The sequence below is a fragment of the Ooceraea biroi genome, chromosome 9 (assembly GCF_003672135.1).
Source record: "Ooceraea biroi isolate clonal line C1 chromosome 9, Obir_v5.4, whole genome shotgun sequence".
NCBI lineage: Eukaryota > Metazoa > Arthropoda > Insecta > Hymenoptera > Formicidae > Ooceraea > Ooceraea biroi.
In genome coordinates this window covers 8,719,651-8,744,186 of record NC_039514.1, presented here as the reverse complement: position 1 = coordinate 8,744,186, position 24,536 = coordinate 8,719,651, and the positions used below count along the sequence as shown (strand labels likewise).

General features: G+C 39.9%; 3 protein-coding genes across 6 annotated transcripts in view; 1 reads left to right on the top strand and 2 right to left on the bottom strand.

The window, feature by feature from the left end:
• Positions 1–8,538: 8,538 nt before the first annotated feature.
• On the bottom strand, positions 8,539–14,204 carry LOC105279000 (xenotropic and polytropic retrovirus receptor 1 homolog). The gene is made up of 11 exons (XM_026972192.1): positions 14,053–14,204; positions 13,476–13,575; positions 13,171–13,324; positions 12,835–13,079; positions 12,361–12,622; positions 11,928–12,295; positions 11,497–11,839; positions 11,251–11,420; positions 11,031–11,164; positions 9,288–10,907; positions 8,539–9,230 (listed from the first exon to the last, which is right to left on the bottom strand). The coding sequence occupies exons 2-10, from the start codon at positions 13,542–13,544 to the stop codon at positions 10,646–10,648; spliced, it is 2,007 nt and encodes a 668-aa protein (XP_026827993.1). The 5' UTR covers positions 13,545–13,575; positions 14,053–14,204; the 3' UTR covers positions 8,539–9,230; positions 9,288–10,645.
• A 66-nt stretch (positions 14,205–14,270) lies between these two features.
• LOC105279001 (putative serine protease F56F10.1) lies at positions 14,271–17,306 on the top strand. Of its 4 annotated transcripts, none has more exons than XM_020031542.2 (9): positions 14,271–14,397; positions 14,664–14,896; positions 15,012–15,193; positions 15,271–15,506; positions 15,617–15,752; positions 15,821–16,137; positions 16,212–16,344; positions 16,413–16,582; positions 16,668–17,306. In XM_020031542.2, the coding sequence occupies exons 2-9, from the start codon at positions 14,702–14,704 to the stop codon at positions 16,775–16,777; spliced, it is 1,479 nt and encodes a 492-aa protein (XP_019887101.1). In that variant the 5' UTR covers positions 14,271–14,397; positions 14,664–14,701; the 3' UTR covers positions 16,778–17,306. The 4 variants fall into 4 exon arrangements, with proteins under 4 accessions (XP_019887101.1, XP_011336787.1, XP_011336786.1 ...); XM_011338485.3 differs by having other exon boundaries at positions 14,271–14,399; positions 14,667–14,896; XM_011338484.3 differs by lacking the exon at positions 14,271–14,397 and adding an exon at positions 14,417–14,607.
• Positions 17,307–17,453: 147 nt separating this feature from the next.
• The window catches only part of LOC105278999, a 40,077-nt gene continuing 32,994 nt past the window's right edge, over positions 17,454–24,536 (bottom strand). Inside the window, exon 13 of the mRNA XM_026972638.1 lies at positions 17,454–18,681. Coding sequence (XP_026828439.1) covers positions 18,285–18,681 — 397 coding nt within the window. The 3' untranslated portion in view covers positions 17,454–18,284. The remainder of the gene's footprint in view (positions 18,682–24,536) is intronic.

The following is a 24,536-nucleotide window of genomic DNA, read 5'->3' as shown; positions in this document are numbered from 1 at the left end:
CGCCCACCGATCCGATTCATCCGTGATTGCTACGCGTGTCAGTATCGTTATTAAATGAGTAGCTTTTTATGACATGTGATACATGGGAGTGAATGAAGGGATGAACATCGGAACGCGGTTTGCGTAAGCACTTCCCGAGGAGGCACTAGTTCATAGCTGTTGAATCTTAAAGGGACTCACGAATCACATTTTGCGCTTCAAACGCGTCGAGGAGGAATCATGATTTAACGAGGACCACGATCTAACGTATGTCTTTAAGCTTGCGAGATTAGACTTTCCACAGATTTTACTGAAGGGTATTTAGTAGATGTCCATTAGTAGTTTATTATGAGAGTCGAAAGCTGCGGGAGATTTCATCGTGCGGACCAGCATCGCGGGACCATTTTAGTCTAACGTTCTTTTCGTTCTCATCGAGATTTGTATATATATATATATATACAGGGTGGCCCATTTTAATTTATACAGTCGAGTTTTTAAAAAACTAAAAGAGATACGAAAAAATGTTTCAGACAGACATGTCACGATTTCGAGGGGGACATAAGATGATACCATTGGTTTGACCTTGAATAGTCGTTTGAAGGTCACGCGAAGATCACCTTCAATTTCTTAAATTGAAACCCCAACTTTTTATTGCAGATTCTTATTCTCCATCGAAAAGTAAGTAACTTTTGTCTGAAACATTTTTCCGAAAAATGTCATCTTATGTCCTTAAAATGATCTTCAAGATGAGTTTTGAGGACATTTTAAGGACATAAGATGACATTTTTCGGAAAAATGTTTCAGACAAAAGTTACTTACTTTTCGATGGAGAACAAGAATCTGCAATAAAAAGTTGGGGTTTCAATTTAAGAAATTGAAGGTGATCTTCGCGTGACCTTCAAACGACTATTCAAGGTCAAACCAATGGTATCATCTTATGTCCCCCTCGAAATCGTGACATGTCTGTCTGAAACATTGTTTCGTATCTCTTTTAGTTTTTTTAAAAACTCGACTGTATAAATTAAAATGGGCCACCCTGTATATATATATATATATATATATATATATATATATATAAAATTGATATTAGTATTAATCGTTAAACATAAACGGAAAGAACAACTGGACATCGCTTTTACATAACGAGCAAGTCTTTTCAACGTTGTTTTCTGTTATTTTTATTTAACTACGCTTACGTGTGCGCCAAAAAACGCAGCTGCAGATATTATTACGAGCCCTGCTTTGCTCTCCATCCCCGTTGCATCCGTGCTTTTTGCGTTCGTCCTCTTTGTCTGTTACCTCTTGCGTCTCTCTGAAGCATAAGCATAGAAATAATGATTTCGCTTCTGATACAAGGAGCATACAGAAAGGTGTAGAGACGAGTGCGGATCAGTTGCTTGATGAATATCTCCTGCTTTTTGCTCACACGTAAACGCGGTTGTTATATACATATATATTATATCCTTAGATGAGCTAAGGGGATCCAGCAGATTTGCTAAGTTTGTTGTTTTATCTATATACGATAAATGCATCACGACATGCCGATTGTTATCGCTGTGTGTGTCCAATATAAAAATTGTACAGTATATATATATATTATTATTATTATTATTATATGTTCACTTCTCTACTGTACTATCGCGTTCGATTGTTATCGTACATTATGATGACACGCTAATCATGGTTACAATCATTAATTGTTATATGTCGTCAAGATATTGCTGCTATAGTTAATAATATATTATTATATCATTATAGCCGACACGTAACATTATGTAACAGAATTATTTTATTAAAATTGTCGATTAAGATATAATTGATGTGAAACCTTCATTTTCCCTTACCCTCTTTCAGCTGATTATTAATGTTACTACGTGATCTTTCAGAGGAACAGCAATTCTTAACAAATCAGTCAAATTCGCCGTAAAAACTCTAATGCCAAGTACAAATAATATTTCGTAACATAATATAGTAATCTGAAAATTTATTTACTGCTCTGAGATTTGTGAAGCTAATCTAATCTATTTATAATTATGTTTAAATTAATTATTAATCTATTGATAGAATAAAAGACACAAGACAATTATACTATCATTGAGCTTCTTAACTCTTACATTACCTTCCTCCACAGGGAGTCAGCAAGACGGGTAAAACAACAAATATTCTGATCCATCTTGAATGTATGTTGCGCATAAACGCACGCACATCACTGTGTGAGATAGTTCTGTAAAATGATCATATTCGAATATTCCGAATTGTATGTTAACATTCAGCATTGTTACATTGTCATGTATATATAAGAAGCATCAATCATTAGGCAGTGAATCCGAAAAAAACTTTACTTTTTCTGCCTAGAAGAGGGTCTCTATTTCGCCGAAATTACCAGCGCTATCTTACGTCTGAGAGTTATGCTTTAGCTTATACAGGGTGTCCCATGGGAAGTTGCTGAAACTAATCAGCTGTCATTTTTAAACGTATGCAGTTATTGAAAAAACAAAAATTGCGTTGGAAAGAGGAAAGTCTGCAGTTTTTAATGGGCATAAATAAAATTTAGCAAAATGTTTATATATCAGTTTATTTTATTAATGAAAAATATGCTAATAATCAAGTAAGCTAATGATAAATATTTTCAAAGTGTGCACCATCTGAATTTGTACAAAAATCAATTCTTTTACGAAAACTTGTGAAAACTTTTTCTAACATGTCGTCTTTAATGTTGCTGACGACCTTTTTAATAGCTACTACTAAATCTGACACTGTTTCTGCATTTCCGGCATAACAATGGTCCTTAATGTATCCCCAAAGAAAGAAGTCACATGGATTTAAATCCGGCGAGTACGGTGGCCATTCTAGCCTCCCCCCTGGGCAAATTTGGGGTATCCCAGACCGATGACTCGATTGCCATAAACTTTATAGATTGTTTCGAAGACCTCCTGGGTTCGATGTGGTGTCGCTCCATCCTGCATGAAATGAAATCCTCTGACCAGGCCTCTTTTTTTGCATGAGGGAAGAATTGTGTTTCGAGAAGCTGCTTGTAACTTTCACCAGTGACTGTTGATTCGAAGAATTGCAGATAAATTCCTTTTACCGAGATCGCAGCCCATGCTGTTATTTTTTGTCGATGTAAAGGTTTAGCCAGGGAAACGTTGGGATTTTCCGACCCCCAAAATCTATAATTTTGTTTATTAACATAACCATTTAGCCAGAAATGTGCTTCGTCCGTGTAAATTATCAATTTTGCATCAAGTTCTCCATCTTCAAACATTCCATTTATCGTCTTGCAGAATTCCACACGTTTCGTCATAGCGCGTTTGGTTAGCAATTGATGCGATGTTATTTTATAGGGATGCATTTTCAGGAAATGTTTTAAAATCCTGTGTAACGTTGTCTTGGATATTTCAAGAGTTTGGGCAGCTTTCCAAATGGAAGAATTTGGATTCTCTTCAAAATACTTCTTAATATCTTCAATGTTTTCTTCTGCAGCTACAGACACAGAAGGACCTGGCAGATCATGTCTACGGTCTTGGATAGTTCCATACTGCATAAAATTATCGATAATTCTGATAAAAATAACACAAAACATTATTTTAATGCAGATTTATTGCCAAAAAATGGAGTGACGTAACGCATACGTTTAAAGAAATAATAAATTCTAACCTTTTCAGCGTGTTTTCGCTCTTAACTTTATGTGTTCCGTATTTAGTACGAAACCCCCTGTAAACATTGCTATAAATTTTTCCTCTGGAAAAGAAGCACTCGACAAGAGAAATCTTTTCTTCCGTCGTCAGATTACTCATTTTGACGCGCACGGACTTGCATCTACCACAAACAGAATAAAACTGCGGACACTCAGATGAACGACCGTTAACCGTAAGACCCTTTCTGAAGTCATGAAGGGGAGAACCAATCGTTTACTTTCAGCAACTTCCCATGGGACACCCTGATATACCCCGTACTAAATCCGTCATAATTTCAATTCAAGCAAGTAGTTCGGCAGTGAATCATTCGCGATAACATGTCAGATCCTTCAGTACTCACATACGAACAACGTGCGAACGTAAAACTTTGTGCTAAATTAGGTGTGGAGAGGAAAGATACATGGAAATTGCTAGAGGGAACTTTCGGAATTGAAAGGTCATACAAAACGATTAAATCCTGGTACATGGCTTTTACACAGGGTCAAGAAAACATCTATACCAGTGTTCGTGGTTACAATACTGTTAAAGACAAAGTCGCCGAAGTCCGAAGTAAAGTTCATGCTCGCAATACGTCATTTGCATGGTTTATTGCTACAGTTTCCCAAAATGACTTTGAGCTTAAAACCGTTTTGACCGAAATTAATAAAACTGAAATGTATGGCCATGTCGTGCCACGCACGCTAACGAGAGAACAGAAGCAGGCACGCTACGATCATTGCACGGACATTATTATTGACACGTGCAAGATAAATCCCAAATTCCTGGATACACTTATCGTTGGATGCAAACTATGGTTTTCCAAACCCGTAACGCCGCACTCATCATACACACTAAGAATGTAGAGACAGGAGCAAGTTGATGTACAGGTGTTGCCGTTTCTTTGTTTCTACGATTCGGGAGGCATCCTATATCAGGAATGCTGTACGACAAGTACGATAGAAGAAGATGAAGATGAATGGTCTAGACGTATGTCGTATGTGTGGCAGTATATCATTTCCTATAGGTCAAAATATGGAGGTGAGGAGCCAGAATAAATACCAAGGTTTTATTTGTTGCTTGATCGATCACTTGACACCATCGATGTACGCAAATTTTGGGCTGAGAAACAAGTGTGTGTTTTATCTCAGCCACCCTATTCTCCGGATTTGTCACCGTGCGACTATTTTCTCTTCAACACGATTAGAACACAGTTGTGGTCACCAAAAAGATTACTTGCTTTTAATATATATAATTTACCAGATGTCATTGTTGGTATCATGAACGAAATATACAGCCGCCAAAAACAGCTTATACACAATTCCATCCATATCATGTTGCTGCAACGTGCACGGAACTGTAAGAAATTAAACGGCGATTATGCTAATGATTATGATTATGGTGATATTGATGATGAAGATTAGCAATATAAACAATTGCGTGTTTTTGTGTAAAAAAATCAAGTCTTTTCGATATGTTGTATAATTAAATTCTGTATATTACAAAATTAAATTAAATTCGGTATGTCGTATAATGTCAAACGTATGTCTCAATGCAATATGTCAATCAATTTAGCATAGGCGTCGTGCGTGTGGAGTTATGAAATTGTATTATTCTTTTCGTGCGAATACTTTCATCGATTATAAATCCGCGCGTCGTTACTATAAAAACTTATATTCATTATTGAAGCAGATTTTTTCTATAATTTAAAGTTCCATTTGGCTTATTTGAAATTTGAGCGTGCGACAAGTCTATGTGCGAATATGAAACGGACGCATTATTTTCAATTATTACTCCGTTTTCTATTTTGACTGTTAACTCACATTAAAATCCTATTTGTCAATCGATGAGCATATTGTATACTATATTCGCAAATTATAATATATTTTAAACTGTATCTTGAAAGAGCGAAAATGTATGAATCTTGAAGAACTCGTAGTTTTTTTGTCAATTAATATCTTCTATAATTTATTATGTCTCCTTCAAAATACGCGATTTCTTGGAATTTTATACATAAATGTTTATTTATAATGGGCTAATATCAGCTTGCGCTATTTAACGTGTTTTATATGTGTATTTTTCAAACTAGTTTTGATTTTGGGATAGAGATGTACGTGTGTTATAAATAGTAATTGAGGTCGAACTTAAAGTTTAATTACGAAATACATGTGTTTTAAGAATAAGGCAAAGCTATATATTTATATAAATTATTTAGCAAAAGTTGTCTAAAATATAGTTTATAACAATCATTTTGTGTGAAATAATTTTGATCTAATGTATCAATGTATGTTATGATACGTGCGATACACGAGATACATAAGGCTAGGACAAATGATCGGCTATTGTATTGGAGAGAGGCTTAGTATTATTTCGGAGAGAGGCAGTCGAAAATAACAAAGGATAGAGAAGCCTTCGGCAGCACTGAGAGGCAGAGTACAACGAACGCGAATCCGCACATGTAAAAAGCGTACGTGATTGTAGATACGTTCCCAGATAACACACAACATTCTATGAATATTCTATATAGCTTCGAATATACTTCTTTGAGAATATTCTCAAAGAAATCATCCATACACATTTGTAGAATATCCTTATTTATAAAGAATAGTCTATAAATCTGCCCACAACATTTAAAATATCAGCAATACGAATATATATCCTTTACATATTCTATAAATGTTCACAGAATATTCAAATGTATTGAAAATGTAGATGGCGTTCAGAAAGCACAGGAAATACCAACTCATAACCTAATCTCTTTTTCGTTTCACTTTCACGTGGAGCACTGGCGAATTACCATACGCAAATTGGCGACAAATTATTTTACGTGTTCATATATAGTGTTCATTTCGCAAGTGTTCAAGTGTTCATGTTTGAAGCATATACTATGTATATAAATTATATTTATTTTTCCATCATTGATCAGTTAGATGCAAATACATATGTTGATAAAAAAAGATAAAAAATAACATCAAAATATGTTTCATCATGTTATATATAAGTCATCCTATACATAAGTTGTAATATACTAATTTAGTTGTGAATTTATATATACATATATTATAAATAATCAATTGCAATCTATCCTATATCATAACTATTTTTATTATATGTATATGATAAAACATATTTTGTTGTTTTCATTAAGGCTGCGTCCCAAAATTCACTGTCAGTACTGGAAATCTATAGTTTATGTCACGTATACTATATATTATACTATATAAGTACATGTGACATACACTATAGATTTTCAGTACTGACAGTGACTTTTGGAAGAACGCAGCCCGAATATAATTCAATTGTAGAATATTCTGTAAATGTTCTTTAGATTGTACTAAACAGCTTCTATGAATATTCTTGAAATATGCTAAAGAATATTCTTTGGATCTATCTAGAATATTTAAATTGGTCTCATTTCAACATTTTATGTAGATTCATAGAATGTCTTCTAGTACATTTTTAGAATATTCTTAATATTCTCGACGCATGTTCATTGAATGTTCATAGAAAGTGTTTGTGTTATCTGGGTTAATTGTACCCTAGTCTATCCGTTCGAAATATACATTTTATACTTATATGAAGATTAAATAAACATATTTTTATTTTTTACTACCCTATAATTGTGAATGACTTTCTGAAGAGAGCGAATATTATGTCCCATAATGTACGTTCGCCATCATTTTGCCACTATCATTTTGTTAAAATAAAGAGAGTAATTACAATGAAATATATCATATAAATATCTGTCATTTCAGTCCAGCAAAGTCCAGCAAAGTGTGTCGTTGGCACTTTTGGTTAGTAAACATTGTAACGTCGAATAATCTCAATATTTCTAAAGACAATTCCAATGTCAATCACGATAAATGTGTTTACCTTTAAATTACTTCCACTCTTGCGAAAAGCATATGCACATATGTGTTTCTTATCCGTTTTCTACATCCGTACATTTTAACTATTCACGCAGCGGCAACATTAATTCCACGTTTATATCGTTAATATCATATTAATCATATTGTGATGAAAAAGATATGAAAAAGGTAGCTTAGACAAAGATTTGTATTAATTTTTGCCAATTAATCCTTTTCTCATGTTTTAAAGTTTACAATACGCAAGAAGGTACGCAGGTTTATATTGTATAATACATTAATGTAGCGTGTAATAATGCGAAAGAAAAAAGGTTACGTTCGTACTAAGGAAATCGTCCGGTTGAGCTGTCGAAAATCTCGAAAATGGAAGTATCAGGAGCAGGCTGACAGAATAGCGAAGGAAGTGTCACAAATCTTCTCGATACTGTCGGTAACGTCACCAACTATTAGGTCGGTAATTACACAGTCGGTAATCACACAGTCGATATAGTTACCGACAGTGTCGAGGAGTTTTGTGCCACTTCCATCGCTATTCTGCTAGCCTGCTCCTAATACTTCCATTTTCGAGATTTTCGTGCAGCTCAATCGCACGATTCGCATAGTACAAACGTAACCTTTCTTCCTCCGTATAATTACATGCTACATTAATAATTTATAAACATAATTAGGAATATTCTATACACTTTTATGACATATTTTGATTCTTTAGGGTTAAGACTATGTTCTTAAAGCCAAAATTGTTTAGTTTTGTTAGTTTTACGTGCAAACGTTCATTATTTTAGGTGAACGTCCCGTAGCACCGTCTTATTTTTCACTCTATTATTAGAGTAATAAATAATAATTAATATTAAAAGCGTGATAATAAATATTATGCGTTCTTTATATTTTTGCATCGTTTTTTATTCCTTAAGTTTAACGTTAAAGAATTTAAATAAAGATTAAAAAATGGTATTGAGGAACACATGTAAAGGGTAGGATAGAGAATAAAAGAAATACGGGAAATAAGGACAACAGCATAATTTGTTTATAACAAGATGTAACTTATTGATTTTATTAGCCAAAAAATTATATACATTTTACATAAGCAATCAGTAAAACAATAATGCACATAATCATACACGCTAATGCATACGTTGCAAAATGTTCAGATATACTTTCACGGTTATTGTATAGAATGTAGAAATACAAATATATGTATATAAAATATAAAAATATTCAATGTTCATACCTCCGCGATTCCGATCGTTCATACAAAAGAAAATTTCTATAAAATCATTAAAGCATTTAATGACATCACAATTAAAAACGGAATACGACATATGAAATTTACATCTGCGTATTGCTATTCGTTGACCACACACAAGATATTGTTTTTGCACGTGCATGTACGAGTACACTGTGAGTGTAATTAAGTGCAAGGAAATAAATACATAGTATTCACGCACAAAGGTGCACTTTATATTTATAGCTTACGTGTACAATGTATAAATTGTGGACTTAATATAAAAATCTGCGTGTGCACACACACACGCACGCACGCACGCACGCACCATACATTCAAGGTTTTAGAAAATTAATGGAAAATATTGTATATTAGTCTTTCATTACTATTTCCAGTAACATAATATTACTGTAATTATATTAAAGTATTTGTAAATTTCGTATAAGTAATACGACACAATATGCATGTCTATTCTCTCTCTCTCTCTCTCTCTCTCTCTCTCTCTCTCCACACCACACACACACACACACACACACACACACACACCACACACACACACACACACACACACACACACACACACACACACACACACACACACACACACACCCCATTGAGAGCGAGGGTACTCTTAAATGTACGACAACTGAAAGCATCAGCCTACTTTCACTAGAGAAGTATTTGCTCTTATATCTTTAACTGTTTCTAAATTAAACTTAATAAAATATGGTCTGGGATTTTTATGGGAACTAGTTCGATAACGATAATACGAAATACTGTTATCCAATCATCATCACGTTATAATACGAATATTAATAAATTAGATATGTCTAGCTTTCGCAAACGGTGCATCTGCTCTTGCCAAAGAGTTTCGTATCTTGTATAATCTTCAATATGACTGCATATAAAATACACACGAGTGCTACAATCATCCTCAGCACATATAAAACGGTACATACTATAACAGCCTCTAGTATTAGCATACGTTTAATATCACTCGCGTCGTGAGCGTAATAACGTGATCGAATCAAGTCGCGCCAATTTTGCAGCATCATTCTACCTTCAACGCTAACTTAACTATTGGTACAGGTTTTCTACTATTAAAAAATAGCGCTTAGAAAAAGATTTGGTAACGGTACAGCCAATAAAGTCACTGTATACTCGCATCTACAATCGATATGATGGTCTGCTTCATGGAGCAGATACATATCAAATATATTACATTCCTCTATGCGCCCGGATCGGTCAAACTCGCGAAGCTATTCGTTGTCCAAGCTTTTGGTAATTACGTGCTTTCGTGTACTGGAAGACTCTCGGTGCGGACTAGGGTATCTTACAACTCGCTTGCAGTATTTTATACAAGAATAATACGAAAAAGGCACTCGATTAACGATCTCGAAATCTCTAGCACCTAAAGCCGCGCGATAATCGTCTGTGCTGTGTAGCGAAATCAAATATGTGTGCACGTTATCTCTCTCGTCTCTAAATACCAGCCAAGTACCAGCTTCAGATGGTCTCAATCATGGGCGCCCGCAGAAAAAATGCAAGGGGGGGCAAAACCTTAAGATTCCTCGAAAGATAGGAGACTCGAGTAAAAAACGAAAGGAAAATTTTTATTTCGAAATTATATCAGATATATGATTTATGTGTATTATTTATTTATGAAATTTTTTTTGTTTATGATTTAGAATTTTAACATTGCAATTTTTCGATTCCAGGGAGGGACAACCGCCCCTCCTTGCCCCTCACTCCGGGCGCCCATGGTCTCAATTATTATATTGTAGTAAATTAAAAATAAAAAAGAATATTGTATATATACATAATACACGTTACTTATATACAAGTATATATACCCGGGTATATAATTTCATAGACAATATATAAAAATCTTACAAACGTTACGTTCAACTGGCGTTCGATATATCGACGTCTATGGTCTCCTCCTTCAGCAGCGCTCGCTTCTCCTCCTTCGTGTTGCTCTGCTTCTTACCGCCGCTCTTGCGCTTGCCTCTGTTAAGTACACCGTTCTCGTCATCCATCATGCGCAGGATCTGCGTCTGATCGGAGCTCTCTATCGGCGCTATCGAGATGTCGCGCACCGCTCGGAATTTACCGCAGTTGTTCAAGTGCTCGTTCTCCAACCGGAAGAAGTTCCATACAAATCGTCTGAAAATAATCAACGCGCGCGTGCGAGGAAGGTAAAGAGAGGCTCGCTAGAGAATTTGAGTCGCAGTAAAAATTATAATTATATTAATTAAATTATAAAATTATAATAATTATATGTAATACCTGAAAACCTCGAGAGGAGCTACCACGGAGGTCATCAAGTCGCTGGAGATGTATCCGCACTCGACGAGAATGAAACTCGCGATCCACGCGAACCGCAGTATAAAGTCTTCTATTATTGCAAAGTAATAAAACCACTGAAACATACATGTAAAATTATAACAAATATAATACCTCGCAGTGTATGTATGTACATCGAGTCTACACGTTACATCATACTTACAGCTGCCGAGTAGACTACCTCCTCGCGCAGAAATCGATTCTCGCCGGCGTTGCTGTCTAGAAGGCCCCAATCCATCTTAAGATCCCACGTGTACGAGTATATCGAATTGATAAGGCAACTAACGACCCACATCCACAACCATGGGTTCTCCCAGTGATTTTTGTATTCCGCTGAGGACACAACATATCCCTTTAGCGTCCTTCAGGTTCGACATTTAAATAAAAAGAAATAAAAAAAGAAACGTACCCGAGTGAACCACGAAGAAGGTATTAGTTATGACCACGAGGAAGGTCGTGGAGTACTTCCCGGCGTTCACCAGGTGCGGGAACACCTCCTTGGAGTCGCGAAAGCGACGGATGCACTGCGCGAAGCGGAACCACGCCGGCAAACAATTCACGATAGGCCTGACGATAAGCGAGCCAGACATGCACTGCGTGGTGTCGCCCGCCCTCAACCAGTTGCCGTTCGTAATGTAAAAGCATATCAAAAAGTGGAAGTCCAGGAACGCGGTCGCCAGGCTGTTGAACTGGTCCGCCAGCCAGAAGTCGGCAAAATTGACGTACGCGAACGGCGATATCAAGACACGTCCCTGGAGTATCGCGGGGGATTAAATAACGCTCCGCCTTCGCCGCTTTTCTTCGCTGTCCGCGTGGCTAAGCTACGCGACTTGCACTTACCGTGATTTTCAGCAGCCACAAACGCGCCTCGTAGCGGAAAATCTTGAACGGATTGAGCAGGAAAGCCAGCATGATGCAGACGAGTCCCAGCGGATTCATGTACGGCGGAATGCTCAAGCTGGTACTGTACAAGAAGCTCAGCAGGCCGAGTGTCCAGATAACGCCGAGGATAGCGGCCAGCTCCATGAGGTGCTGCTCCGAGAGGTGGTTCCGCGGATCCAGCTCGAATATCAGCACGTGGTTCACGCCGGAGGACCTCCACCCGTAGACGTTGATTCCGATCAGGAACAGGAACTCGATGATGAGGAAGGGGCCTCGGAACAGCCTGAATGCGATCTTCAGGTTCTCCCCGCTGTCATGGAAGACGGCTGGAAGCGGATTTTGAATATGCAGTTGCGCGGCTGCGAATATGTTACGACGTATGGCTACGCACCCGAAAGAACAACCGCGATCGCCAGGATAATGAAGCTGCCGGAGAAGAGGCCGACTTTGAAAGTCGTCCACGGACTCTGGTGCTCGCCGAGCGGTGGCACGCGAAGACGTTTCATGGCACGTTGCCGATCTCCCCCCTCGAGATCGTTCGTCACTGTGGCCTCTGTCTCCTGTATCAGTTTGTCTATGTCCTTGGACGTGAAAAAGTGCGACGTTTCTACGCACTCGACTCTCCATTTTGTACCAGTATCAACTGACAATAGCTAAAAAAACATCATGTAATATTAACAAATAAATAGTTATTTAAGAGAAAATAAATATATTTATTAAATAATTATTTTGTTTACAGGAAGATACGTGAAACGATAATGAAATAAAATAAAATGAAATTAGAATTGCAGTTTCTAAAGTTAAACAAACTGCGGAGCAATTAAAATCATCGGAACTTGAAATCGTAGAACGGTGAAAGATATACCTTGTCGTGTTTCTTCAGGATTTTGCGGAATCCGGTATGATTGAGGTTCTGATAGTTCTGCAAGAGGATCAGAGAGAGGTAAAATTCCGAGAACGCAAGCTTCAGATCCCTGAGCTTCCTGGCAGGCAAGATTGGCTTGGCGCTACTCTTCCCCTTGTTCTTCCCGCTGCCCTGCTGGAGCTCCACTGCAGTTTTCAGCTCGCTTTGCAGAGCTGCGTACTTACGCGTCGCCTCTGCTAATTTCTCTGTGGAAAAGGTTGACAGCAGTCGTGAAATAATTATTGGAAATGTTGGAGAACTACGAAGCGGGATTCTAGTGCCAAGGGACACACGTACCTGAGTAAAATGTATTAATCTTCTTTAATTCGCGATCGCAGAATGTAAAAAACACCTCGTCGAAGGACGCAAAGTGGCGCGATATCACTTCTGGCTCCACACTCTCATCTGACGGAGCTTCCTCCACCGCTGTGTACAGCATTGCCTTCATTTCCTGCAAAGTCAAAAATTCCTAAGTCGGTCTGCAATAATATACGGCAGCTGAGATCTTTTAGAAGCATGTATGTATGTACACTCGTTGCTGTATTGGTGTAACATAAATTTAGACACGTAAAATGTACGCGATGCACAGAATCAGTTTGTACCTCATAGCTGATGTACTGCTTCCGCCACTCGGGCGTGATATGTGCGGACAGATGCTCCGCGAACTTCATGCTGCCTCGTACACTGTAATTCCACTAAAATCTGCAAGAAAAATTTCGACAATCAGCACCAAGGCAGACAATGGAAGAGAAAAGATCGGACAGTAAACAGAACATTGTATACTGAAAGACAGAGAGCGTTGTACAAAACGAAACCACCTCGGCACCCACCCGGACCGATCTAAAGCCCGAGCGAGGTTATAAACGACATTTATAACGAATCAAGGGACTTTGTCGGCGGCGGCCGATCAAACGCTCCAACTGCTGCCGTGTGTGCTCACCGCGACGATAAATATTTAATCGACGGCGAGATAAAACTATTTGAGCAACTTAACCGGCGGTGGGAGTCCGCGACTACCGAGAAGCACTTTGCCGGCGTCATCGCGAGTTCTATTAATCGAGCCGCCAATTGAACCGAGCCGAGATGCTAACCGAGATTTCCCGCAGCGTTTCAGAATCGGAATCGCGAGCGGAGTTGATAACCAACGTGCTGCTTTGTACGCAACACTTGATAACGAACCTTTATCTCGTCCGATGTCTAATCGCCTTATCGAAAAAAGAGGCTCCTTTTGCAGTCCGCGCTTGTTAGCGAATAACACGACTGGAAAATGAATTTATGCCCGACTCGAGGCCGATCGGGAGATTTCTCTTGCCAGAACTTGTTGACGGCGGACCCATTACTCGCGGTTAAATGGATCTAGTTCGAAAACCTTCCGCCGCGAGCCTCCACTGGCCTCCGCTGTTTTTAACCAAAAACATGAGGAAGTGATACAATACAACTCGACACAACACAATTCACTGCAATTCACGATTCACAATTCACTCATTCATCACGACTCGTCAGCTGTTGGGGATTCAAATTTACGTGTAATTATTGCCTCGTTTTATCCGCAATTATTAATACGCGTAATTGACGCACGTTTCGTTTTTTTTTTTTTTTCGCAACGTGTTATCGCTCGGTAGATTTGTGCAACAAAAACAATCATGTATGAACTATGACACTCGGGTTCGGCGAAATATTCTTATCAGTGGTGATAAAACGTATAAAATGCGCATAACGGTCAATACAGTTTCAGTCTGTAAGTTACGTGTATTTCTCTTTGATGCAAGTTACATCTTAAATTCTTACAGAAGTGCATTTTAATAACGTGTCCACCAGCGGCTTTAACATGAGATTCCTACTGTTATTGTCGGCCTTATTGGGCATCATAAGCGTTAGTACGGGATGGCGTACTTTTATGAGAGGTCGAAGTAGATACGACAATTTAAAAGAGCTATCTTCTGACGATGAGCTTCCTAAGGAGCAGTGGTTTACACAAGAGTTCGACCACTTCAGTCCATTTAACAATCGTGTCTGGAAACAGGTAGGTACAATTAAAGTTGTTAACATTCATTATATATTATCATGCTTTTAAATCACTTTTGTTAAGCGATTTACTTTTTTTCTTAATAATCTTGCACGTAATTACCTCTTCCTAGAGATACTTCGTGAACTCTGACTATTATAAACCCAATGGCCCAATATTTTTAATGATTGGCGCCGAGGGTTTCATAGACCCCAAGTGGATGGTAGAGGGTCAGTGGATCGAATACGCCAAAGAGTTCGGAGCTATGTGCTTCTACCTGGAGCATCGTTATTACGGAAAGAGTCATCCTACTCCGTGAGTGGAATATCGGCATTTAAATGGAAGAAAGTAAAAACATGAAAAAATTTACAGCACGTTTCAAATACTTGCAGAGATCTTAGCGTAAAAAATCTGGGTTTATTGAGCTCAGAATTAGCATTGGCGGACGTGGCGAACTTCATTGAACAAATTAACGTTGGATATAAGTTCCCGAAGGGTACAAAATGGATTGCATTCGGAGGATCGTACGGTGGATCTCTGGCCGCTTGGATGCGCGTTAAGTACGCACACTTGGTGCACGGAGCTGTGTCTTCCAGTGGACCGTTGCTACTGGAAATTGATTTTCAAGGTGACACGATTACAGCTAATTTTTATTTTTTTAATATTTTATTTTATAAATTTAATATTTTAATTTTATATTTAACACGGGTCTCAACAATTAACAATTTTACGTTGCAGAATATTATGTCGTTGTCGAGAACGCTCTGAAAGAATACTCCCAGCAGTGCGTGGACGCAGTGCAGGAAGGTAACAGGCAATTCCACATACTGCTGCATCACGTTGCTGGGCAACAGAAGATTGCAAATATATTCAAGTGAGTTCTCAAGATTCAGAGCAGCGATCGTTACATACCATTACATACTCATGAGTTATGTTCGACAGATTGTGCGATCCAATCGACCCCGGATACACGAAGAAGGTGGACATCGCCAACCTGTACGAAACGTTAGCAAGTAACTTCGCCAACATCGTGCAGTACAACAAGGACAATCGGCGCAGCTCGCGGACTGCGAACATCACCATTGAAACCGTATGCGATGTAATGACGGACGAGAAGATAGGAATGCCCATCGATCGGCTTGCTCACATCAACAACCTGCTGCTGACTGCTACCGAGGAGAAATGTTTGGATTACAGATACGCCAAGATGATTCATGAGCTCCGAAATGTCACCTGGGCCAGCGAGCAAGCGGAAGGAGGTAATTTAAATTAATTATTAATTATCAATTAAGGACATTTGACTGATCCGGCAAGTCGCAAATAATATTTGCAGGTCGCCAGTGGATGTACCAGACTTGCACGGAGTTCGGATTCTTCCAGACGTCCACCGCGCGCCCTAAACTGTTCAGCAATACCTTCCCGGTGGACTTTTTCGCGCAGCAATGCGTCGACGTCTTCGGGCCTAAGTTTGTTCTCAATTGTTCTACTCAATTATAATTTAGTGCAGTAAAATAACCGGAGAATTCACTTGCAGGTTCAACATGCACACATTGGAAATCGCCGTTCCCCGAAGGAATATCTTGTACGGCGGATTGGATCTGGAAGTGACGAATGTGGTGTTCGTACATGGTTCCGTCGATCCCTGGCACGTCTTGGGCCTGACGCACTCTTCCAATCCGCAGGCACCTGCGATTTTCATAAACGGTAAGTGATCGACGGTGAGTCAGATGTACATCTACATTTATCGGTTTTTAAATGCATATAAATTATTATTTTTATTTATTCAAAGGCACCGCGCATTGTGCAAATATGTATCCCCCGTCAGACCGGGATATGCCTCAGTTGAAGCAGGCTAGGGTACAAATAAAAGGCCTGATCGAGCAGTGGCTGAACAATTGAATCTCTTTGCGTAGCGTATGATGTGGATAAACAATGTTTGTCATTAATAATATGCAAACTATTAAGAAAAATTCCAGTTTAACGAGTAGCTTTATATCGAGAACGAACGAACAAGCTCGAAGAAAATTATTGCGATTTATCTTTTATTTTATTACTTTTTTAATATCGTCATGACTGATACGAGATTTTTTTTCTATCGCTCTTCTGTGCGGGATGAAAGAATAGTTATGCATTTTTTTCTACAAATACGTTTATTCTAGGTTTATATGATGTGAAAATTAGTTCTAACAATATATATATATATATATATATATATATATATGTATGTGTAATACGTACGATATACGCTAATATTCATCATTATGTACCATTGTTAAGTGACAAAGCTGTTGGTCAGGCTCACTGACCAAATTTGCCCCCGAATGGCACTATCGTAATCTGTCGTGATGAATAGAGTCATAGCAATAATGAGTGCACCGCATTACCATGCGTATAATTACTCAGTCAATAAATAAAGATATATTGTTGCAAGAGCTGCATTAATTCTTCTAATACATATTAATTTCCAGTGAGTTTGGTAGAAACGCTTAGTAGCTAGCAACGACAGTTAAGCGTTTTTTACGTGTTTTATGATACAATCCTGGTAGTAGCATATATGTATAAGCTAGAATATAACAATTCATGAGGTGCTCATGTACTCTGATGAAGTCCGTGTGCCTCTGTATCCTCGTTTACTCGCGTATGCGTATTATTATACAGTTACCACGGTATTTTTTTATTTCCTAAATGGATAACATCGGCCTTCCCTTAACGATACCCGTGCGCAGTATCCTGTTTTTCTGTGGAATCGTAGTAATTTTTGTAAAGCGAGGCCAAGGTACCCATAGCGGATGCGAATTTTGTCCGATATCCTCTCACTCAGATAGATGTTCAGATAGATTAAAAGGATTAGATACCCGATCTTACAGTACTTATCTTTATGCGTTACGTTATATATTGCGTCTCCGTGTTTTTGATCGTTATTATGTATATGTTATATATATATATATATATATATATATATTACTTTTCTGCTTTTTGGCATTTCCTCTGACCGGCTCCTACCGCCCCTCCTTACACACAACGACGAGCAACGATCCATCGTTCGTACTCCTAAGCTACGGCGTATTTATTTATTTACATTTCGCAACAGAGTGACGATAAATAATTTATGACGTATAACGGGGAGATACACGGTAGGCTCTATCCTGGCTATTTTCGCGCGCGCGTTCTCGGTCTCGTGCGTAAAGTATTATCCTAGATACAACTTAGTAATGGAAGATTAGCTGTGCTCCCTCGTTCAAGGAAGACCTCTTGACCCGCGACGGCGACGAATTGCAAACAGTTCCCTACGGACCCTACGTCTCCCACAGATCGTCATCCACGAGCGCGTGGATGACGATCTGGCGGACACGTGGCTCCAAACGAAAGACTTGCTCTCGCCCGCTCTACAGTTTCAACATCCCATTTAGTATCTATGGTGGGACTGCGACTGTCTCCAGTCGGGCGTCGCGCTTCCATGGTGGTGGTGATGATGATGGTGGTGACGCTTCTTGTCGGAGATGCTGGCGTGCTTGCTCGATGGGTAGGCGGCGACGTCGCTGACGACCAGTTCCGAGCCGTCACGCTCGGTGTTGTTACCGCGGAAGTTCTCTCGGTATCCTGGTTCATCCAGGGTCTCCTTACGACGAAGCGGCGGATGACTGGTCTTGTGACCGGTGGTCTCGTGCAGATTCTCCCAGGCTTGACGGTAGTACCGGTTCAGACCACCTCGGCTCTCCGAGGAACTGCTGTCGAAGCTGGCGACGGTGTTGCAATCCGGCGACGCGCGATGACGATAATGCTTGCTGCTCCTTCCACGGTTTCTAACGATACGGAATGCATTAATGATTCTATCTTTCAGCTTAGCATTTGATTTACAAATCACAATGCACAGCACTAAACGATTGCGTTTGCTGGAAAAACAGGCAGGCAGGAGTTATGTGCAACGGGAGAACAGCCAGTATCCCTTATATTAGGAGTGTGATTTAGTTTTGAGGGTTTTGCAACAGATGGCTGTAGTGTCAGTTTGTTCCAATAGTTGTTTCCGATAACTGTTCTTTCTTACAGTCTTGACATTATCCATGACATTTAGTAGCATTATAGCAATAGATGCAATAACAGTCGTGTTTATATCATCGTAAAAATGCAACTTCCGAAACAGCGTTTTCGACATGCGTTGCTTTTGTTTTTTAATCAAAAGAAAACTGCGGCTGACGGTTATGGAATTCTTGTGGAAACTTATGGTGATTCTGCCCCATCAATTAAGACTGTGAATACTGGTTTAGACGCTTTAAAAGTGGTGAAGGACAAAGAACGCTCGGGACAACGAAGAAAGCTTGAAAATGCAGATTTGCAAGCATTATTGCACGAAAATCCAACAGAATCCACTTCAGAACTTGCCAGAGCATTAAATGTTGATCGTACAACAGTTACCAAACATTTACATGAAATGGGAAAAATTCAGAAAGAAGGGAAATGGGTTCGACATGAATTATCGGAAAGTGCCATTGCGAACCGGTTGAACATTTGCATTTCGTTGATCGCCAGGCAAAAAAAGAAGAGTCTTTTGTCTCGGATCGTTACTGGGGACGAAAAGTGCATCTATTTTGATAATCCGAAACGCAGAAAATCATGGGTGGATCCAGGCAAACCATCAACATCCACTCCGAGACGCAATATTGACGGTTCAAAAGTAATGCTCCGTATTTGGTGGGATAGTGTACTATGAGCTGTTAAATCCGCATGAGACTGTCACGGCTGATCGTTATCGACACCAATTGTACAAGTTGAAGCAAGCCTTGGACCAAAAACGATCACCAATTGCGAGTAAACGACGGAAAGTGATTTTCTTCGTGACAACGCTCGACCTGACGTTGCGTTATCAGTGAAACAAACACTATTAGAGCTTGAATGGCAAGTCTTACCGCACCCCGCGTATTCTCCGGACATCGCTCCATGCGATTATTATTTGTTCCGGTCGATGCAACACGCTTTAGGGATACACACTTTGATAATTTGGAAGAAGTGCGAAAATTCGTCGACGAATGGATCGACTCAAAAGAAGAGTGATTTTATCGTGGTGGAATCCATCTCTTGCCAGAGCATTAAATGTTGATCGTACAACAGTTACGAAACATTTACATGAAATGGGAAAAATTCAGAAGGAAGGGAAATGGGTTCGACATGAATTATCGGAAAGTGCCATTGCGAACCGGTTGAACATTTGCATTTCGTTGATCGCCAGGCAAAAAAAGAAGAGTCTTTTGTCTCGGATCGTTACTGGGGATGAAAAGTGGATCTATTTTGATAATCCGAAACGCAGAAAATCATGGGTGGATCCAGGCGAACCATTAACATCCACTCCGAGACGCAATATTGACGGTTCAAAAGTAATGCTCCGTATTTGGTGGGATAGTGTACTATGAGCTGTTAAATCCGCATGAGACTGTCACGGCTGATCGTTATCGACACCAATTGTACAAGTTGAAGCAAGCCTTGGACCAAGAACGATCACCAATTGCGAGTAAACGACGGAAAGTGATTCTTCTTCGTGACAACGCTAGACCTGACGTTGCGTTATCAGTGAAACAAACACTATTAGAGCTTGAATGGCAAGTCTTACCGCACCCCGCGTATTCTCCGGACATCGCTCCATGCGATTATTATTTGTTCCGGTCGATGCAACACGCTTTAGGGGATACACACTTTGATAATTTGGAAGAAGTGCGAAAATTCGTCGACGAATGGATCGACTCAAAAGAAGAGTGATTTTATCGTGGTGGAATCCATCTCTTGCCAGAGCATTAAATGTTGATCGTACAACAGTTACGAAACATTTACATGAAATGGGAAAAATTCAGAAGGAAGGGAAATGGGTTCGACATGAATTATCGGAAAGTGCCATTGCGAACCGGTTGAACATTTGCATTTCGTTGATCGCCAGGCAAAAAAAGAAGAGTCTTTTGTCTCGGATCGTTACTGGGGATGAAAAGTGGATCTATTTTGATAATCCGAAACGCAGAAAATCATGGGTGGATCCAGGCGAACCATCAACATCCACTCCGAGACGCAATATTGACGGTTCAAAAGTAATGCTCCGTATTTGGTGGGATAGTGTACTATGAGCTGTTAAATCCGCACGAGACTGTCACGGCTGATCGTTATCGACACCAATTGTACAAGTTGAAGCATGCCTTGGACCAAAAACGACCACCAATTGCGAGTAAACGACGGAAAGTGATTCTTCTTCGTGACAACGCTCAACCTGACGTTGCGTTATCAGTGAAACAAACACTGTTAGAGCTCGAATGGGAAGTCTTACCGCACCCCGCGTATTCTCCGGACATTGCTCCATGCGATTATTATTTGTTCCGGTCGATGCAACACGCTTTAGGGGATACACACTTTGATAATTTGGAAGAAGTGCGAAAATTCGTCGACGAATGGATCGACTCAAAAGAAGTCATTTTATCGTCGTGGAATCCATCTCTTGCGAGAGCATTAAATGTTGATCGTACAACAGTTACGAAACATTTACATGAAATGGGAAAAATTCAGAAGGAAGGGAAATGGGTTCGACATGAATTATCGGAAAGTGCCATTGCGAACCGGTTGAACATTTGCATTTCGTTGATCGCCAGGCAAAAAAAGAAGAGTCTTTTGTCTCGGATCGTTACTGGGGATGAAAAGTGGATCTATATTGATAATCCGAAACGCAGAAAATCATGGGTGGATCCAGGCGAACCATCAACATCCACTCCGAGACGCAATATTCACGGTTCAAAAGTAATGCTCCGTATTTGGTGGGATAGTGTACTATGAGCTGTTAAATCCGCATGAGACTATCACGGCTGATCGTTATCGACACCAATTGTACAAGTTGAAGCAAGCCTTGGACCAAAAACGACCACCAATTGCGAGTAAACGACGGAAAGTGATTCTTCTTCGTGACAACGCTCGACCTGACGTTGCGTTATCAGTGAAAGAAACACTGTTAGAGCTCGAATGGGAAGTCTTACCGCACCCCGCGTATTCTCCGGACATTGCTCCATGCGATTATTATTTGTTCCGGTCGATGCAACACGCTTTAGGGGATACACACTTTGATAATTTGGAAGAAGTGCGAAAATTCGTCGTCGAATGGATCAACTGAAAAGAAGAGTGATTTTATCGTGGTGGAATCCATCTCTTGCCAGAAAGATGGGAAAAAGTGATAGAAAAGGAAGGAAAATATTTTGATTAAGGTATTCATTCATTATCATATTTAAATACATGCGTTTTTGAGCAAAAAAACCCTCAAAACTAAATCACACCCCTAATATGTAGATTGTCACGCATTTACATATACAGTTGCATGCAAGATTTGTACTCTTTTTACGACTTTGTTATCCAAAGCGACTCTAAATTCCGCTGCAAGATGAAGGTGAAGAGGAAAAGGAGGAGGAAAGCGCTAACGCATTTCTAAGATGTACTAAATTAACATTTGTATATAATACTAATAATTCGTAACGCATTCAGACATCCAGTTGAACTTGCCGTGCCCTCCCTGTTGTATCGTGATCTTAAAAAAATAATAACGGTGAAGTGCAAGTGAAGAGAGCTGAAGTATACTGTACATAACTACATTCCGCCGCGATTCTGTGCGGCATTGAGCATACTCAGGACTCCTAGACCACTCAGATTTAGCTTCATGAAGAGGCCAATAGATCTGACTACCTTCTAGAATCCTTGAATACGCGAGGAAGTTCGTCGATAAAGGGAAAAGAATACGGTGTTGGGGAGGTGCGTGCAGCGCACTACAAAGCCAACTTTTATTCCGTAGGCGTGAAACGTGAGACGTGACGTGACGGCGAGACGAGCTAAAGAAACAGTGCTCAGTAGAAACCTTGCTCTCTTGTTTACCTTGACTAGTATCACTCGCGAGGGTGGCGCGTGGTAGTTGGTGGTGATGATGGTTGATGTGGTGGGCGGTGGTTGCGTGGAGGGTTGGAGTGGTAGCGGTGGTTGCGGGCTTTACACAGGGGAGCGTTCTTTCTCTCTTTTTCTCATTTTTTTTTGGCGGCGGAGGTGAGAGGGAGGCAGACGGCGATGGCGGTCTCTACAGAGAGGGGTTCGAGAAGTAGCCGGCACGATGAGCCGCCGACAGGCTGAAGGAGTAAGGATGATCGCTACCGCGGCGTGCCGTGAGGTCGCGGCGCCCCAGGTGCTGGTCGGGGAAGGGCAGTGCGAGTAGCGTATACCAACGCGAGGGCATTCCGGTATCGCCCCTTCCAAGGCCACCACTACCGCCACCCCTCAGCGCACCAACCCCACCGAGCCCCCTGCGGCGCCTTCCTCTGACGCTGCCACTGCCGCTAACCGCCACAAATGGACTCAGTGTTAATCGTCGTCTCGGGGGCAGACTAGAGAATCTATGGGACTCACGCACGCTATTCTCTCTCTGATGCGCTTATTACATCTTAGATCTCGCAATAACGTGTTGGCCCAACCACGTGTTTCTCAACTACGGCTACTCCTCGAGCCATTTTTATTTGCGCCTTCGACTAGTTTCATCTCTTCAATTCTTATGATCGTTGTTAATTGATGAAAAAAAGCTTTCCTAAATTAAATAATAATCTTCGCTTTTCGCGTGTTAAATAATAACGTGGCTTTTGCGGACGGCCGTATGATACGTTGAGAAACCGCATTGGTTTAGATGACGATGGTGTAAAGTAAAGGGAATCATTGGGAGGGCAAACGGGAAAGAAATATGTCTTCTTCGCAAAGCACGATTCGTGGTTATACGTTTGAGGGTAAGTTCCGGCTAAATTACAGGCTAAATTACAGGAAGCTCAATGATCAATGAGTGAAGAGGTGAATGGCATTATACTATCTCTGCGCGGTCTTTATCCACGATGGTACCGCGAGATGTTAGAGAACTCGTTTGTTACACCGGGACGTTACGCGTTATCTTCGAGTCGACACATGTACACGCGATTTTAATAAGCAAGTAAATTATCTTCTACGATAGAGATGTACATATTACAATGCAGCGTGTACGTACCGCGAGTTACAGGAATCAGATAGCGAGATAGACGAATGGAAGAGAAGAAAGTAGGTAAAACAAGGTGAAGCGATGTACAATATACAATCCGGTCCGCGAACGTTGTCTACATAAACGTTGTCTATTAAAAATTAATCTTCCCAGAAAAGATTATTTTTAATAGGCACCATGCTTTTCAATGAACATTAAGGGGATGCTGGAGCTGCTAGTGAACTTCTTCGCGATGGTGCTGCCATCGCACAATATTTGCACAATAAAATGTTTTTTTACAAAAATTTGGCAATTTGTACGCACAAAATCGCTGTTGAGCGGTGTTTGGACACAATTAAGGAATATGAGACTGCTTTTCGAAGTGACTTTAGAAGCGTCATAGAAGAGAATTCTGTGTTTTCCTTTAGGATTAGAGGTTAGAATACAGGAGAACACAGAATTCTCTTTTATGACGCTTCTAAAGTCACTTCGAAAAGCATCCTCATATTCCTTAATTGTGTCCAAACACCGCTCAACAGCGATTTTGTGCGTACAAATTGCCAAATTTTTGTAAAAAGCATTTTATTGTGCAAATATTGTGCGATGGCAGCACCATCGCGAAGAAGTTCACTAGCAGCTCCAGCATCCCCTTAAATCAAAATGGAA

Excerpts from the sequence above, each read along its gene's own strand:
- LOC105279001 (XM_020031542.2), top strand. The coding sequence starts at position 14,702 with ATGAGATTCCTACTGTTATTGTCGGCCTTATTGGGCATCATAAGCGTT. Across the intron at positions 15,753-15,820 it reads AAGATTGCAAATATATTCAA|ATTGTGCGATCCAATCGACC; the intron begins GTGAGTTCTCAA and ends TATGTTCGACAG. Across the intron at positions 16,583-16,667 it reads ACCTGCGATTTTCATAAACG|GCACCGCGCATTGTGCAAAT; the intron begins GTAAGTGATCGA and ends ATTTATTCAAAG.
- LOC105279000 (XM_026972192.1), bottom strand. The coding sequence starts at position 13,544 with ATGAAGTTCGCGGAGCATCTGTCCGCACATATCACGCCCGAGTGGCGG. Across the intron at positions 13,325-13,475 it reads AGCAGTACATCAGCTATGAG|GAAATGAAGGCAATGCTGTA; the intron begins GTACAAACTGAT and ends TTGACTTTGCAG. Across the intron at positions 13,080-13,170 it reads GATTAATACATTTTACTCAG|AGAAATTAGCAGAGGCGACG; the intron begins GTACGTGTGTCC and ends CCTTTTCCACAG.